The following is a 19,105-nucleotide window of genomic DNA, read 5'->3' as shown; positions in this document are numbered from 1 at the left end:
TATTTTTTTAACTTTTTGTTTTATATTGGAGTGTAAGTGATTATGGGAACATTTTTATTTTAAAAAATTATTAATTTTCACATCATTATGTGGAAATAAACAAAAAGCAAGGGGCCGCCATACAACAGTTCCTCAAGTGCCTTTGGTTCCCTTTACCCTTCCCGAGCAGGAGAAAAATGTGTAAAGTCTTTGTGAAATGAGATGTCATTTTAAGAAACAGAAAAGCAAACCTGACTTACCTGGAATTTGGTCATTTTTTTCCTCTTCCTGCTGGGGAAAGGCCGAGTTCTGGGAAGGCAAAACTGGGGAAGGGAAAGAAAGCCATCATGAGAGAGATGCTGGGAACTGTGCTAGTCCACGTGGTACTTCGTGTGATCTGGAAGAGGGGCCCCTTTCTCTAGGCAAATGCAGTGACAACATAACCCAGTGAGAACAGGGGCTGGATTTCAGCTTCCCCTGGGCCTCCTCGGCCAGCTGCCTTAGTTCATGAACAATCCATAAACAGCCCTCACCCACATGTTTCTTGTAGCTCCCAAAGTATTCCTGAGGCTGGCTATTAGAGGAAATGAGAGGCAGACGGGAAGTACCAACAACTTAATGGGGCTGATACCGAGCAGGGCCCTGTGGGGCTCCTGGGCACAAAGCCTTTCTGTGTCCCCCATTTCTTTGACTACAGGAAATAGCCTTCATTCAGCCTCCATGACCCTGAGTTCCAACGGGCAGATTCAAGCAGCTGTTCATTAGGGAAGGGAGGGGATGCAAGACTAGGGAGAAACAAACAGTCGAGAGAAAAAATAGTGCAGCCTTGGGGCAAGGTCCTGCTTCCCCACCAATGGATACACACAACAATGTCTTTGAGCTGTTTTGCAGATACCGAAACCCCCTCCAGGTGGGAGAAGTTAATGATGGTATGGTGCCCACAAGCATGTAGACCCCAGACCAGTTGGAACCTGAAGGTTGATGATGCCGACTCCCACTTACCTCACCGCCAACTCATCAGGAGAAGGTCCACGAGCTGATCACGCCCTTCTTGAAAAATTACTATAAAACTTCCCACTACCCTCTCCAAGTGGGGACACAGTTTTTCGAGGCAGGAGCCCACCGTGTCCCCCTTTGCCTGGCAAAATAATAAAGCTATCCTTTTCTACTTCACCCAAAACTCTGTCTCTGAGATTCAATTCCACACCCGTGTACAGAGAAGCTGAGCTTTTGACATCAGGGCCAAAATGCCTGGGTTCAAATTCTGTCATTTCTACTTATCACTTTCTACTTACTAGTCGCATAAACCTTGAGCAAGTTATTAATCTCTCTGTGCCTCAACCCAGTCTACCTGTAAATGGGTATAATAATGCCAGAATTCCCTCCTGCAGCTTCAGACAAGTAGGTGCTCTTAAGATTGATAAAACTGCCTTTGCGAATCTGCTTTACAGAACATGAATCTTAGGAAACACAGACTTCAGAAATGATGACTCTGTCCCTTTACTTACCCTTACTCTCCAAAAAAAGCCTAATTCTGACTGGTGGTCTCACAGGTGATTTGTGCTGTTGTTAATGAACGTTAAATTGCCCCGGGTTTTTTTTCCCTTAACAGGTGTAACTACTTACACGTGTTATTAAGCTGAAAGAACGAAGTTTCTTCTCGCATTGCATGAAGGTAAACAATGACTAATAAAAACCTGAAACTAAGAAATCGTGTTGCGTTTAAATTAACAATACGGGGTTGTTACACAATACTAAACGTTTTTAACTGAAGCCTGGCTACATCGCAGGCACTGTGCAAAGCCGTGACCACGATCATTTCTCGGTCTGGGATAAACCACAGAGGACTTTTCCCAGGATCCAGCTGAAAATAACTCTCCTTCCTAAACAAGCGTCCAGAAAGAATCCAGGAATCCAAGAACAAACCCACCTCAGTGATCTGGGAAGGCACAATGGGTCTGCAGCTGGAGCTCCGACCCCATCCCAGGCTCGCAGGAGCTTCCCAACAACAGGGCGCCTAAGTATTATCACTGAATTTATGGTAACATCCAACATTTTACCGGGCACTAGGCACTGTTCTTAAGCTTTTAAAATATCATCTCACTTAATCCTCAAAAGAACATCATTGGGAAGGAACTAGCCGGAGGAAATTGAGGCAGAGAGAGATTAGGCAACCCGCTCAATAATTTACCGCAAGAAACAGAGCTGGCCCGTAGTAGCGGTAGGAGGGCTGGGGGAGCAGAGAGCGCGGGAGACCGTCAAACTCAATGTAGGACGTGAGCCCGCCCCCGACACGGGTGGTTCGCCGAGGGAACGCACACCGCCGCCGCTGCCCCCTCCCGCCCTCCGCCGCTCGCCGCGGCTTCCCTGCCCCAGGAGCGAGGACCGGGTGGCCCCACGCAGAGGCCGAGAAGGCTCGGAGGGATCACAGGGACGCTGGGTTAACTCACCGCCCTAGGAGTAATCTCGGCCCCGACCTCGCCTTCCCGGAGCGGAAGTGCCTCGGGCTACACACAGTTCCCGGACTACACTTCCCAGAATCCCCAGGCGGAAGCGCCTCAGATTTCACGAACCTCCTGGACTACATTTCCCAGAATGAAGTTCGCAGAACCGCTCTTCCCACCAGCTGTCTTGGGTTTTGACTGTGGAGCGGGCTCGGATTTAGTCACTGTTGGTGGAACTGTCAGATTCCTTTTCTTTTACTCATTTCTTAAAGCTCATGAGAAAATAACGTAAGCAGATAGTTTTTCGGGTAACAATAATTGCGAATTTTAAAAAAATGCGGCCGTATAAGAGAGAAAAGAGAGGCTTGTATTACGAAAATAAGTTAAAACCCAACATTTTTAGCGGAGGCAAAGGGTAGACTAAAAAGTGGGAAACGTAAAAGTGACCTCGGCGGAACTGCCTAACACAGAACTTAAGGAACACTGGATTTCAAACTTGTTTCCAATGCTGACTCCCCAAATATCAGCAATAAAACCTGTTAATGAGACAAAAACGTAGTTTATTGCTACGTGGTGACACCACCTCCACAGAGCTTCCGCACCTTGACAGCGTCCGCGGAGCCAGGAAGACAAGGCTGGAATTCACTGAGAATTGGAAGTGTGGTTTAACGCGGCGTCTTTCAGTGCAAAAGACGAATGGGATTGCATGACGGTCATGATGCTGCAGTCCAGGATTGGTGGGAAGAGCAAGGACTTTTGTAGGCGAGGAAGCTACAGGTGCAAACTGTTGATGTTCTTTAAAGAGATAGAAGAGTTGACGGGTGCTTGTGGAAGTTCCTTTAATGAACAATCAAGCAATTTGGGCAGGAATCTTCTGGAATAGTAAAGGCATGCTATTAAAACTGACTAGTTATGTTAATGTACACAGTAAATTGTGGGAGGGAAGGTAGATAGGTAGGAAGTCTCAGTCTTCAGTTTCCAAGCTGTCTGTCTTGGGGGGAGGGGAGAGGTTGGAATAAAGTGTTTTGACTCCTTTGCTTCCTTTATTCAGCAAGGCACCTAAGGGCTCTTGAGAGGGTTCTGTGGAATGAGCGGTTCATTCCAATATGCTAAGAATTTGCAAAAAGGCTATACGCACATCGATTAGGCTGTAAAAGCGAAATATCTTGAACTTCATTTTAAAAAAACATAGTGGTTGTTATGTCAAACAAAAGCAGCTCCATTGCAGGGAATTTAATATTGTGATGTGTGCATATATAAAATCCTGAATTGTTTTCTAATTCATTTGGCTTCAGACATTTCAGTATATATTTCTATTCTGCTCCTGATATAAATAGTGTCTGGTGAGTGAATAAGCCAAGTGAACCAGGAAACCATGGTTTTTCTCCCAGGCAGGGAATATATTTTGTAGCTTTTTATTATGAAAGTTTTCAAAAACTGACAAAGGGGGGGATGGGGACGACAGAAAAGCATTTGTGCCCAGGAGGACCCCAGAGGGTCCTGCTCAGTTTCACTCCATTGTTTATTTTTTGTGTCATTAAATAATTTCTTCTTCTAGCCTATGTGTTTCCTATCAAGTAAAATTTAAATCTAAAGGCCTGATTAGACTTTTTTTTTTGCAGTTCACATTTTGAAAAATATTTATTAAATGGCCTGATATGAAATGTCCTAATTTTTTAAACATCTTTATTGGAGTATAATTGCTTTACAATGGTGTGTTCATTTCTGCTGTATTACAAAGTGAATCAGCTATACGTATACATATATCCCCATATCTCCTCCCTCTTGTGTCTCCCTCCCACTTTCCCTATCCTACCCCTCTAGGTGGACACAAAGCATAGAGCTGATCTCCCTGTGCTATGCGGCTGCTTCCCACTTGCTATCTATTTTACATTTGGTAGTGTATGTAAGTCCATGCCACTCTCTCACTTCATCCCAGCTTACTGATTAGATTTAAGTTCATCTCTTTTGACAAAGAGACCACTTCATAGGTAGAACTGGAAACATCTGAACAAAGACCAAATGAAGCCAATACAAATCCTGGGCAAAACACCTTTGAATAGGAAAAAAAATAACAGCAAATAGGAAAAAAAATAACAGCAAATATGTGAAAAACAGTGGCCTTATTTTATTTTTTTGGCCACGCGGCTTGCAGGATCTTAGTTACTGGCCGTGAAAGTGTCCTAACCACTGGATGGCCAGGGAATTCCCTAAATTGGGACATTTTTGAAAGTGAAAATGGGTACAGTTCCTAATTACACTAAGGCAATAGGTATAATCTGGCACTATTATAGACAACTAGGAGATAGGGTCACCGCACTCATGGGGATTGATATAATTCTATTTTCTAGTACCTAGATGTCCGCTGTCACCTAGATGTCCCAATAACCAAGACAGAAAACTAGCTGGAACAAAAAACACACACCTGCAGAAACTGAGCTGCAAGAGGAGAGGGATGAAACTTGAATTTAAAAAAACGATAATAGGATTATTTAAGGAAACTGAAGTTCGGCATGTATGTGTGCATAAGTGCATGAGCAAGGGCACACACACTCATCTAAGTCCCATCTCCAATTTACCAATTGAAAGTAGATGAATTTAAGGGGAGGATTACCAATGATGAGGGCAAAGATAGTAATCTCAAAGACTAAGTGAAAGAAATTTCTCAAAATACAGCACAGAAATACAATCGGTTGGAAATCAATGATGGGAAGAGAGGAGATGTGAAACGTATATCCTGGAAATCTATCATGTGAGTAAAAGGAATTCTGAAAATTGGAGAAGGAAACAACAGAGGCAAGAAAATAATGTACTAGATAATGAACGAACATTTTCTTGATCTGAATAAACAACTCTGCAGGCTGATAAGGCTACCAAAGGTCATGCCTGGATTGATGAGAAAACAAAAAATTCCCATCTTGGCAGAATTCTGGAATTCTAAGATTAAAGTGAAAATCTCAGAACCCTCCAAGCAGAAAGAACAAGCTACTCATAAAAGCAAAAGAATCCATTGATATTGAACTTTTCCTCTACAAAACAGGAACACAGAAGTAAGTAGAAGCACTTTCTACTTACTAATAGCAAGCCAACAGTTCTGTACTGAAGCTAGACATCACTTACTTGTCAGGGCAAAAGGAAGGATGAGCATGAATTCAGACAGTATTGCCCCACAGGAGGAAAATACTCAAAATGAAACAGAATTGCTAAGCAGCAAGTGCTGTCGCTCCTACGAGCTCCTAAGCCTAAAGAGAATGAGTAGCCTCATGACCTAGGTGGAACCAAGGTGCCCTCTGGTTCTGTGCTGGTTCCATTTATTTCCGTATCATCAGGAAGCAGCAACTCCAGAACATCGTTTTATCAACCAGGAGAGGCTGGCAAATAAGACCAGTGCAGTATCCTGCTCATCCAGCAGAGGTCGCACTCCATGAGAAGCGGGTCACTGTCCCAGCCCCCGAATCTAGGCAGTGGCGAGATTCTCCCCAGGAGGAGAGGCAGCCATAAGAACACAGCTCTGTAACTCTAAGGGGGATGGCCTCACTTGAAAGAGTGTGGGTGAGTTTACTTGATAATTTCAGAGATCCCATTTTACACAGATTTATTGCTTGAGTAAACTGACATTCACTGCAAAATCTAAAAAGTAGAAGAAACATTCCATAAAATCCTTATCAGAACAAGTCGTTGTTTATACAAGGTGTCCTTCACATGCTATCTGATGCACATATACACACGTACATATGTTGTTTTTGATATTAATCTGTAGACAGAACCTATTTTCCGTAAATCCGATTATATCCCGTCATGTTTGTGCCATCATTTTAACAGCTCCATGTTATTAAAAGCATATCAAAGTATATCAAATCTTACGCAAATTCTTATTGAGGAACACTCGTTATATCCACTTGTTGAAAACTTAGTGACGTCATTCATGGTACTTATCTTTTCTATGCTTTAAATTTCCTAATTTAAATTTAAATTACTGTTCTAAGATTTGCAGATCGAAGAGAGATACACATTAAACATTTCAAAATATACTAACTCCTCTCTGAAATTCATACATTTTTTACAGCTACCCACAGAGAAAACTGTGTAAGAATGTCAAGCCTACACCAATAATGAAAACATTTGAAAATAAAATGACCACATGCAACAATTAAAAATTTTTTTTTTTCTTGAGGATTAGGAGGGGGAACGTTGGATAGGGAACTTGACAAAATTAATATTCTTCAAATCCAACACAGCCCTACCTAACAAATGTTGATGGGAGAAATGCTATAGCACTCTGAATATAATCACATCAAAGCCTCAATGAAAAGATGAAGAATAAAAAAACTAATTATCAGTTTAAAGTTTACTGTGACAACTTTTGTCATTAGCAAATACTTTTGACACTTTCTAAGTGTTACAGTAAAATTCTACTTGAGCACTCTAGTGGGGTCAAAAGATTTAAGTGTTGTGGAGTATCCAGTTAGTGAAAGATTAACAAAAGTAATTTTTTAGCCAGGCTGTACCATCACAAAAATCATAAAGGATAGCTGAGTTCAGATTGTTTACAAGAGATGGAATATGAAACAGAGTCCCAAATACTAAGAACCCAATTTGAGAACTCTTTTGTAAATTAGCCAACGATAGCCCCTGTTTATTGGCCCTATGTTGTTTATTTTTTTTAATTGAAGTATAGTTGATTTACAATGTTAATTTCTGCTGTACAGCAAGGTGACTCAGTTATACGTGTGTGTGTGTATATATATATATATATATATCTTCTTCTTCATGTTCTTTTCCATATGGTTTATCACAGGATATTGAATATAGTTCCCTGTGCTGTACAGCAGGACCTTGTTGTCCTACGTTATTTACTTCTTTATAGCCGCCTGGGACCATGAGCTCAAAAGCCTGCTGGTGCCAAACTGAAATCCTCATGTAATCAATTACTTTAATACAGCCCAAATGAGCACATTTTAAGTCATTTGGAGCCCGCTTATTTTGTACACTCTGCAAAATTGCATCCAACATCTGCTAGCCAGAGATTAAGACAAACCCTGGCGCTGTAACAGACCCTAAGCAGCTCTGCCTTTTGGAGTCCTCTGACCCCAAGGCTCTGCCTCGTGCTGCCGAGCGACATCACTTAGACCTGTAAGCAGCCCCCCTCCAATCCCCACCTGCCCCAGAAGTTCCCTTGCCCTCTTTCTCTTCTCAGTGGTGGTGGTGGCCACCCACTGTAGTCTCTGGAAGGTCTCATGCTCTGAGACTTCCCTTCACACATGCGATCTTATCAAAGTACCATCCCGATGAACCTGATTGGGTACCACTGCCACTTCCTGGTCATATCTCTTTCCTTGATGAGCCCCGAAGTCTTCCCACTCACTATAAGAACAAAGGCTGGGGAGAGAACAGGAGCCAATCACACACCAATGTAAGACCAAATTAGATGATGAATTGTAGTACCATTGGTCTTCTGCATTTTGACTATCTACTTGAATTAGTTTTATTAAGACCATTGGATTCTTCTGAACATATTTTATATGAAATTTTTCAGATGAACCTAATATAAGTTTCTCCCTTTTATATACATTTTCTCTCTTTAATCATATAACAAACAAGTTCTGAGCACACCTACGAAGCACTAAGCAATGCTGTGTGGCTTCAGCGGTGAACAAAAGCTCTGCCCTCATGGAGCTTACATCCTAGTGGAAATCAGTTTTGGCATGTCTATGATCACACTTTTAAGGACCTGATCATAGTCATCCTTTCTAAAGCCTCCCTCCTGAGTAATGTGTGATAAATGCCACCGTTCTGACTGATGTCCTTAGTGTGCCACTTACGAGAGTTCTCTGCTGTGTGGGCTCTTAACCACTGGGATGTGTCGAGCTATGGCTGAAACACAGACTTTATTTTGTTTTGGCCACACAGCATGCGGGATCTTAGTTCCCCGTCCAGGGACTGAACCCGTGTCCCCTGCAGTGGAAGCGCAGAGTCTTAACCACTGGACCGCCAGGGAAAGTCCCTGAAACACAGACTTTAATGAAAATATTTTCTCTCCTATTTGACCAAAGGGTTAGATGAATTTAGACCTCACTGAGGTCTTTGACAGGCACCATTTCATAGAACTGTTTCCCTCCGTGGATCCTCTGATAAAGTTCCTCCCACTCTCATCACTTCTTCAAAATTCATCCTGGATAAATGTGATGATGTACAAAATGTGATCTCCAACTGCAGCGCTGACCGCACAGCTCATAATGGTAAGGTTTCTCCCCTGTGCGAACAGTCTGATGACTCTGGAGTCACAAGAACCATCTGAAAACCATACTGTATACACTTTCATATCTGTACGGTTTCTCTCCAGCGTGGAGACTATGATGAAGCTGAGGTCTTGAGGTGTCACCGAAGCACTCAGTACACATCCATTTATAGTGTTTCTCTTCCACGTGGGTCCTCCAATTAATCCAGTGAAGACTTTCCCACACGCCTCACAATTTGATGGTTTTCTCCCCATGCCCCCAACCCCGAGTATGGGCTCTCTGGCAGGCTTGAGGCTGTAGATTCTGACACAGTCTTTACCCTTTACTTCTCACATCTGAATGTTTTCTCTTCACTGCTGCCTCTCTGATGGGCCAGAATGGCCTGACCGAAGCCCTTTCCACAGTCCTTGCAATTACAGGGTTTCTGTCCTGTGTGGATCCTACAATGAATTTTAAGATCTTCGCCATGACTGAAGTCTTTTCCACACTCCTTACATTTGTATGGTTTCTCACCAGTACAAAACTGAACCTGACATCGCAAACTCCAACTTCAAGCCCTGCCCACACTCCTCACGCTTATAAGGTTTCCTTCAATTGGGTGCCTTCTGATGAACTTAAAAATATGAATCGATAGAAGCAGCTCTTTTTTAAAAAACAGGGATTCTCTCCTGTATGGACTACCAGATGGATTTCAGCATGGGAGTTTCTCCTGAAGTGCTTCCCACAGGCTCATATGTGTTTCTCTCCAGTGTGGACTCCTTGACGGGCCTGAAGACTGAAGCCCTCATCACTTACTTAGGATACACACGGTTGCTCTCCAGTGTGGATCTTATGATAGGCCTAGGAACGTTAGAGCTGGCTGAGGCCTTACCAGATTCCCTCACATTTACAGGGTTTCTATCCCGTGGGGAATCCCCTGATGAATGTAAAGATTTGAGCTACAAATGAAGCCCTTCCTGCTTTCCTCACATTTGGACAGTTCCTCTCCCACGTGAACTTTCCAGTAAGCATTCTGTGCGGGTGCACGACGGAAGCTCCGCCCACATACATCAGGGTTGATGGGTTTCTCCTCAGTGTGGATTCTCTAATGGCCCTGAGGATGCAAGGTGTGAACAAAGGCCCTACCGCACTCGACAGTTAATAGCGTTTCTCTCCTGTCTGGATTTTACAGTGAACACTAAGCGCTGATTTACAGCTGAAGCCTTTCCCATATTAGTGAGCTCTGAACGAAGCCCTTACCACACCTAAAGCATTTTCCTCCCACGTGAAGCCTCCAACGAATACAATGAGCTGAGCTGTAACAGAAGCCTCTCCCGCATTCGTTACATGTGTAAAGCGTCTTTCTGAAGCAGACTCGCTGATGAAGATCAAAGTCGGAGACATTACTGAAGGCTCTTGCACACGCAGGACACTGGCAGCTTTTCTTTGCTGTGTGAATTATTCTGCGCTGATCACTGGTTAATAGCTTCATTCTGGCTTTTCCATAATTATTGGAGTTATGAGATTTCTCTCTTTTGCAAACTCTCTGAATGTCATAGTGGTCTAAGATACAACCAAGCTGCCAACACACCAATCATACTTCGTGGTTCTTTTTTTTTTTTTTTTTTTGCGGTACACGGGCCTCTCACTGTTGTGGCCTCTCCTGTCACAGAGCACAGGGTCTGGACGTGCAGGCCCAGCGGCCACGGCCCACGGGCCCAGCCACTCCACAGCATGTGGGATCCTCCCAGACCGGGTCACGAATCCGTGTCCCCTGCATTGGCAGGCGGACCCTCAACCACTGCGCCACCAGGGAAGCCCTCATGGTTCTTTTTTCATGGGAACTTGCTGACATCTACTCTTATTATCCTGTGCTTGGGTCAGACATGTTTTCCACCAAGAATGCGAGCCTCACGAGGAGGGAAGCTGAATTTTTTACATTATTGGAACCACTCCCTTTATGGTTCAAGATATGATTTTTGTCTTCAGAAAACTGAGCTAGTGTTCCTGCCTATACTTACAGGAGGAATTGCCTCGTTTCTGGAAATGAGAACCATCTATCATAGACTTTTGACACCTGGTTAAATCACTGGCAAGCTGTTGCTAGAATTGCTAGCAGGAAAGCTTTGTTTCCACCTCACTTTCTTTGTTGCCTCCTATGAGGACAGAGAATTCAGAAATGTGGACAAGTGACCTGCCTTGTTCAGAGATTTCAAGATTTCACACTTAGGACACAAAAGGAAACTTCAATAAACTCTGGGAAGGTTCAGCTTACGTTTTTCACCATGTAACATGTTCTCTGATTTACAAGGCTTCAGAAACCAGTAAGTGGTCCACTAGGCTCCACTTGGCATTAAGTGAGACCCATTGAAGACCAAATTAGAAATCAGTTGGCTGCAAAGTGACAAAAAAGACAACACTAACAAACAACTAAAAACAAAAACAAACAAATGCAAAGAAAACCAACCAAAAAATTCCACTTCAATGAAGACTGAAACTTCACAAGTTCTGGCAAAAGAATTCACTCCTTATGGTAATGGAATTACAATGAGAAAAGCAGATGGAGATACCATGTATTTAGAGGTTGTGCTTCTCCATGGAGAATATTTTGAGGCAGAGTTTAGAAGAGTTTGTGCTATAGAAAAGATTAAGTCACAAGGGAGAATTAAGTATTATGTGTAAGTGTCAGTTTTAGACTGAGAGAGGTTTTGGGTTTGATACATACTGATAACTTGTTGTGCTTCTTTTTTAACTGAGTTTCACTAAAGTCCTGTAGAATCTTACATAATAAATGATGTAGTTGCATTAAGTGGAAATTTTAATGAAAACCAATAACACAGTCAATACTCTAGCACATTTGGGCTTACGTTATATAGTCTAAATATTCAATATTTAAAACTAGAAGTTTAAAATCTAGATATTTAAAACATGTCTGGAAATTTCTGCACAACCTAGATTTCTGGACACCTAGTCTTATTTTTCTAGATTGATATTGACTATGAGTTGTCTCACAACTATTGTGAGTTCTTGATTACCTCCAAAATAATTTCAGGTTTAGAAATTTCTAAACTGTTTATCGTTACTATGACTCCTAAGTTTCTAAATTTAGACAGACACCTAAACGTTTGAGACTTTTTTTTCAATTTTTCATCTCACTGTTACATGACTTCAGAGGAATTGTTTTGAGAACTTCACTTCCCACCCTATAAGAACAGTCAATTAAAAGTTGTCTCTCCTTGGGCTTCCCTGGTGGTGCAGTGGTTGAGGGTCCGCCTGCCACTGCAGGGGATGCGGGTTCGTGCCCTGGTCCAGAAAGATCCCACATGCCGTGGAGCGGCTGGGCCTGTGAGCCATGGCCGCTGAGCCTGCGCGTCCAGAGCCTGTGCTCCACAACGGGAAAGGCCACAACAGTGAGAGGCCTGCGTACCAAAAAAAGAAAAAAAAAAAAAAAAAAGTTGTCTCTCCTGGGGACTTTCCGGTGGCCCAGTGGATAAGAATCCACCTGCCAATGCAGGGGACACAGGTTCGAGCCCTGGTCCAGGAAGATCCCACATGCCGCAGAGCAACTAAGCCCATGCGCCACAACTACTAAGCCTGCACTCCAGAGCCCGCGAGCCACAACTAATGAGCCCTTGTGCCACAACTACTGAAGCCCGCGCGCCTAGAGCCCGTGCTCCACAACAAGAGAAGCCACTGCAAGGAGAAGCCCGTGCACCACAACGAAGAGTAGCCCCCGCTCGCCACAACTAGAGAAAGCCCATGTGCGGCAATCAAGACCCAATGTAGCCAAAAATAAATAAAATTAAATCTTAAAAAAAAAAAAGTTGTCTCTTCTGGAACAGACTGGTGGTTGCCAAGGGGGAGGGGGTTGGGGGAGGGACGGAGTGAGAGTCTGGGGTTAGCAGATGTAAGCTTTTATATACAGAATGGATAAATGAGGTCCTACCGTACAGCACAGAGAACTATATTCAATATCCTATGATAAACCATAATGGAAAAGAATATTTTAAAAAAGAATGTATATATATGTACTACTGCACGGCAGTAATTAACGCAACATTGTAAATCAACTATACTTCAAAAAAAAAAAGTTGTCTCTTCTGTTGTCGTGGCAGGGGCTTGATGAACAGGCTCTACATAACTCTGCTGAGCTGAATGTTTCAGAATCAGGGCCACGCTGCACAACCTACACATCTGGACATCAGGGCCCTACTCGAAATAGTTAATAAAATGTTCACAGATGGGATTAGCAGGGGATTTTTCAGACAGAGTTTAAAGTCATTTTTGCCTTAGAACATCACACTGGAAACTTATGCTAATGTCTAAGGGGCTGTGAGGCCTTGGAATGGTTGGAATAACTTGCAAGCTTGGGAGCAAAGTACCTTTATCACCTACTGCCTGGAATGCAGTGTGAAAGCAGAGAGTGGTCCTTCAGCTCTTGCTGGGATATTTCTCCCATGAGAATTAAGGGGAAAGAAAGCTGATGTGGTAACATACGTGGTTTTAAAAACCTAGCAGTAATTCAGAGCTCCATAAATTCCGGGAAAAAAAAAAGTAAAAACCTGGAAGCTAATCTTTTACAACAGAGACAGAGTCTGGGAGAATGAAGAGAACAGGGCTCAATGCAAACTCTGAAAGCCAACTGTGGAAATGGACTTATAATGTGTCTGGAACCCTCATGTGGATGACCCCTCCCTTCCTTCAGGTTCCCCACTCAAATGTCAGCCCATCCATATAAAATTGGTTACTTTAGGGGCTTCCCTGGTGGCGCAGTGGTTGAGAGTCCGCCTGCCGATGCAGGGGACACGGGTTCGTGCCCCGGTCCGGGAAGATCCCACATGCCGTGGAGCGGCTGGGCCCGTGAGCCGTGGCCGCTGAGCCTGCGCGTCCGGAGCCTGTGCTCCGCAACGGGAGAGGCCACAGCAGTGAGAGGCCCACGTACCACAAAAAAAAAAAAAAAAAAAAAAATGCTTAGGCCCTGCTAAAACTAAATTAGAATCTGTCAAGGCATCCGTAATTTTGGAAAGCTCCCCAGGTGATTTCAGGATGCAGTCAGGGCTGAGAACCACTGCACTAGGTGATGAACCCAGATGATTTGTGGCCTGAGTCCTTGCTCCCAGCCCCTACACAACCTGCCTCACTAGGAGTAAGGGAACTAACTGCCCAAGGGCTCCCAGCGAGCCAGGAAGGGAGCTAAGCCCAGCATCCAGGCCTCCTGACTTCCACCTTCCCTCTTCTCTCCATTATAGTTACCAGTGGAGCAATCTCTAAGAAGAAAGAGAAGCATCATGGTTTCTTAGTGCCACTGGAGGCAAATACCCAGAGTGGAAAGGCAGACCTGATTTTAGATCTACCAGATCAACTTTTTAAAAAAAAAAAAAAAATAGAGGCAATTCTTATAAGCCCCTCCCTGTGCTGAAACATTCTGAATTCAAAGGATAAAGAAATCATGTTAAGCAGATTTTTTTTTTTCAGCGGTGCTGTGCAGCTTGTGGGATCTTAGTTCCCCAACCAGGCATTAAACCCAGGCCCTTGGCAGTGAAAGCACAGAGTCCTAACCACTGGACCGCCAGGGAAGTCCCAAACAGATATTTAAAAAGTAGTCTTCAGTAGGCAAGACATGGAAACAACCTAAACGTCCATCAACAGATGAACGGATAAAGAAGATGTGGCACATATATATACAATGGAATAGTACTCAGCCATAAAAAAAGAATGAACTAATGCCATTCGCAGCAACACGGGTGGACTTAGAACTTAACATACTAAGTGAAGTAAGTCGGACAGAGAAAGACAAATACCATATGATATCACTTATATGTGAAATCTAATATGACACACATGAACTTATCTACAAACAGAGACAGACTCACAGACAGAGAGAACAGACTTGTGGTTGCCAACGGGGAGGGATGCATTGGGAGTTTGGGATTAGCAGTGGCAAACTATTACATATAGAATGGATAAACAACAAGGTCCTACTGTAGAGCACAGGGAACTATGTTCAATATCCTGTGATCAACCATAATAGAAAAGAATATGAAAAAGAATGTATATATGTATGTATGTATAACTGAATCACTTTGCTGTACAGCAGAAACGCAACACTGTAAATCAACTAAAAGAAGCCTTCGTATAGAATATTTATGTTTGTTCAAAGGTAAGATAGCATCCAAGTTTCAAAGTGAAGGGGGTGAGAGAGAAGAGGATACCTTGAAATATCTCTATGTGCTCTACATATTCCTTCTGAAAACTTCTTGCTTTTGTCATGCTTGATATTACAAAATAAAATGTCTTACACATGTTTAGTTTTTGCCAGACTCCAGCACCTATATATAATCCAACCGATGATATATAGTCTCTTTTAACCCATACAATAACCTCATGAAATATGTAATGATATTGTCTGTATTTTACATCTTTGACCCTGAGGCACAGAGAGATTAAGTAACTTGCCCAAGGTCACTGAGTAAGTGTTAGAGCTCAAAACTAGCAGGTCTGGATCCGGAGTCTGAGCCTTAAGTGCTCAGAATATTACCCCTAATCAATTAGCTCTCCTTCTCGTTGTCAGGGTTCTGCCTAAGATGGAAATGTGGTTTTGTTCTTGCATGACATACCTCTATGGCTCCCCTGCGCCTTTAAAATAAACACACAATTCACAGAAACTTTCCAGGTCAGACCTTTTCTCTCCCTCTCACCACACGGAATTTCTGGCCTTAGTATTCCACTTGCTTTCCCACAAAAGCCTCCAGGCCTCTCCTTGGGCTCTTCCTCTTTTACCATGGCCTCTTCCTGCTCATCTAGCTTTTAGACTTTAATTATTCTCAGCTTAAACATCCTCTGCTTCAATATGTTTTCTCCTGGTTTTGACCTCATCCTCAAAAACTTCTAAGCCTACTTGACATCCTAATGAAAGCAGAATATGCTGGCCAAGAGCCCAGGCAATGGAACCAGGCTGCTGGGACTTAACTCTGGCTCTGCCATTTCCTGGCTGTGTGACCCTCAGCATAAGCCATTGTTCAAGGAACCTCTCTGTGTCTCTGTTCCCTCATCTGTAAAACAACAGGGTCTTATGAGGAATACGCAAATTGATACCTGCAAAGCATTAGAGTCTCTGCCTGTTAATAAGTTCCCAACAGATGCTAATAATTATCATCATTATGATTAAAGTTACCATACGATACATATAGGAGCCACACATTTGTGCTGGTTTGTTTCTAAAGACATGTGTCTTAGATCATGAAAATATTATCAATAATTATATGTCAACTTTTGAATATTCTGAAAGTTGGCAGATGCTCCAAGAAATAAAGCAGCAGTTCTCAAGGGATAGCCTGTGGACTCCTGGGGGTCCCAGAGACCCCTTCAGAGAGTCTGTAGGGTCAAAACTATTTTCCTAATAATACCAAGGCACTGGTTGTCTTTTTCGCTGTCTGTAATCACAATGATGGTGCAGAAGAATGCTGTTTAAAATCACTAGCACCTTGGCATAAATCAAAGCAGTGACACCAAAAATGTAAGCAGTCACTGTATTCTTTTTTTTTTTTTTTTTTGCGGTACGCGGGCCTCTCACTGTTGTGGCCTCTCCCGTTGCGGAGCACAGGCTCCGGACGCACAGGCTCAGCGGCCATGGCTCACGGGCCCAGCCGCTCCGCGGCATGTGGGATCTTCCTGGACCAGGGCACAAACCCGTGTCCCCTGCATCGGCAGGCGGACTCTCAACCACTGTGCCACCAGGGAAGCCCCACTGTATTCTCTATTGCTTTTCACTCATAGTAAAAACAGTGATAGTTTCACTTAAGAAAGTTCTTGATGAAACAGTAAAAGTTATTAATTTAAAAAAAGTTATTAATTTTACTGCATCTCAGTCCTGGGGTATACGTCCTTGTGATAGTCTACAGTAAAATTTATGCTTACTTACTGCATATGCTTACTGACAACAATGGTTGTCCCAAGAAAAGGCAGCTGTGGCCATTCTTGGAGTTACCAGGAATACTAGGCATTCCTTTCTGGAAAACATCCCTTTTCTTGAAAGTACAACTGACAAACTATGGTTGCTCAGATCTAGGTATCTGGCAGAGCTTTTGGAAATGAGCAAAACAAGTCTGTTACTTCAAAGAAAATTACTGGCAGCAAAGTATCAGAATTTTGGAAAACTTGTATCACTGAGAGCTTGACAGCCTCCCAGTGCTTAAAGACTTAAGGTCTTTAGAGACAGAACTTTTCTGATGAGACTGGTGATGGTATTGACAAATATGATTTTTAAAAATCTTGTAAAATCAAATGTGTCAATATTTGAAATATCTGTAAAACTCGGCCATTAACATTTTCCAATTGAGCGATGCATCATTTCATAAAACCATTAATGGATAAAAGACTCAAAGTACACAAAATACAAAACTGACCAAAGGGTTGTAATGTAATGTAGGACAAAAAGTACTCTGATATGGTTTCAGATTCCACATAACCTTAAGAAACTATCACTTGTGGCTCTTGGGTGCAGTATCAAAGGAGAATATTATCTGTAAAGTCTATTAAAATAATCCTTTGTTTCCTAACTATAACTGTGGGAGGCTGGATTTTCTTCATTACTTTAACCAAAACAATATCTCACAACAGATAGCACAAGAGAACATGAAAATCCAGCTATTTTTCTTATAAAAAGTCAAGAATTAAAGAGATTTGCAAAAATGTAAAACATCGCTACTCTTCTCATTAAATATGTATATGGAAATACAGTTTTCTCATAAAAGCTAGTTCTGCTATAGGTTTATTTAAAAAAATAGATTAATAAAAAATTTTAAAGTAATTTTTTAAAAGTATTACTATTCCTGAACAGTAAATACACTTTTCATAGCCCTTAGACTGGAACTTAACAACTAAGGCTTAATTACTGGCATCGCTCACAACCAAATAAATACACAACCTACCTTTTCTTCCATTTATGTGAATATCTTTTACAGAAGAAGAATGCCAAGTCCTACTCACGTGGGGCCCTGGGCCAGGAGCCAAGGGGTTACTTACCCCCTGCACTTCGGTGCAAGTCCTTCTTGTGAAGTCAGGGCTGGGGAAGGAAAGGAGGCTGTGAAATATCACCATTGCCCTAATGAACTACAGAGGACATTCCAAAGCTATTAGGAAGGTACTGCTATCAACCCATTTAACAGATGAGCACACAGAGGCACAGAGAGATTAAATAACTTGCCCAATGTTATACTGCCAGAAAGTGTCTGACAGGTGGGGGAGGCGAGTTGGGGGAGGCGAGTTGGGGGAGCCGAGCGCGGGAAAGACTGCAACCCGGGCCCGCGCCCAACTCCGGGACAGGAGAATCTCCCCAAACTCGAGACGACTTCGCCTAACTTAACTAAAACTGTCGTCCTTACATCTCAAATATCCGCTTTTCCCCTTAAACTCACAACCGGGTTGCTGTTGCTCGAGAGCAACTCGAGGAAGTTCCGAAGGGTGGCGGGGCGCGAAACTGACCATCATTACTCGAAAAGATGGTCATAACCTCGCCCACCTGGGCCGGAAGTGCCTGCAACTACCAGGAGCCCTAGATCAACATTTCCCAGAATTCCCCATCACGGCCCTTTGGGAACGGAAGTGCCTGGGACTACACGGAGTTCCTGGACTACACTTCCCAGAATGCCCGAGGACAACATACACAGCCCCGCCCATCGGGGCGGAAGTGCCTGCGAGTACTCGGAGCTCCTGAGACGTGTTTCCCAGAATGCCGAGGGGGAGCGCTGTCCACGGTCCTGCCTGCCTGGTGCAAAAGTGCTTGCAGTCGTTGGGAGCGCCTGGACCACGCTTCCTACAGTGCCCTAGGGCAACAATGACTACAGCCTCGGCTTCCTGGGCGGAAATGTGGATTACTACACTGAGTACATAGATTAAATTTCCCAGAGTCCTGGAGGGGAAAATCTTCCATAGACATGTTGTTCTGGAGCCCAAATGTCTCCAAAAGAACCCAGAGCTCCAGTGGACTGAGTGCCACTGACCTGCTTGCCTGGACAGAAGTTTCTTTTTCTAGATCTGGATCTTCTAGACCAGTTTCCAGAGTGGCTGCATGGGGGTGCTTCCTGCCATGCAGCCCTTTGGTGTTAAAATAATTGGGTTCAGTTTGGATGAATTCTGTGCCGCTGGTTGAGCCCAGTTTTTCTTTTTCTCACTCCGCCCCCCCCCGCCTTTCTCATATAACTATACTAATAAGCGGTTATCAAGGAAATATGTTGTATAGGAGAGAAAAGTGAAGCTTGAAATATGGAAAGAAAATAAAAATCATCATAGAGTGGGAGCGATGTGTGGGTTAAAAACGGAGATCTTGAAAGAGGATTGGCCTGAACTGCACTGAACAATTTAAGGAACACAAGATCTCAGTCTTACCTTGATTGGATTGCCTTCTTTGTTCCATGTGTACCTGGATGCATCTGGAACTCTTAACGGTGTCAGCTAGGGTGGGCT

General features: G+C 43.2%; 1 protein-coding gene across 8 annotated transcripts in view; it reads right to left on the bottom strand.

Moving 5' to 3' along the window:
- The window catches only part of ZNF235 (zinc finger protein 235), a 58,832-nt gene extending 39,737 nt beyond the window's left edge, over nt 1-19,095 (bottom strand). For 2 of the 8 annotated variants that reach the window (XM_030761237.2, XM_022585438.3), the window contains exons 1-3: nt 18,058-19,077; nt 17,666-17,705; nt 240-302 (exon numbers count right to left, since the gene is read on the bottom strand). In XM_030761237.2, coding sequence (XP_030617097.2) covers nt 240-302; nt 17,666-17,705; nt 18,058-18,149 — 195 coding nt within the window. In that variant the 5' untranslated portion in view covers nt 18,150-19,077. The other 6 variants (XM_089902745.1, XM_089902743.1, XM_089902744.1 and 3 more) reach the window with 6 other exon arrangements.
- Nucleotides 19,096-19,105: the final 10 nt, after the last annotated feature.

This window comes from Delphinapterus leucas, chromosome 20, assembly GCF_059928025.1.
Source record: "Delphinapterus leucas isolate spDelLeu-1000000601 "Yukka" chromosome 20, BTC_Dleu_Yukka2, whole genome shotgun sequence".
Taxonomy (NCBI): domain Eukaryota; kingdom Metazoa; phylum Chordata; class Mammalia; order Artiodactyla; family Monodontidae; genus Delphinapterus; species Delphinapterus leucas.
This window is presented reverse-complemented; position numbering and strand designations above follow the sequence as displayed.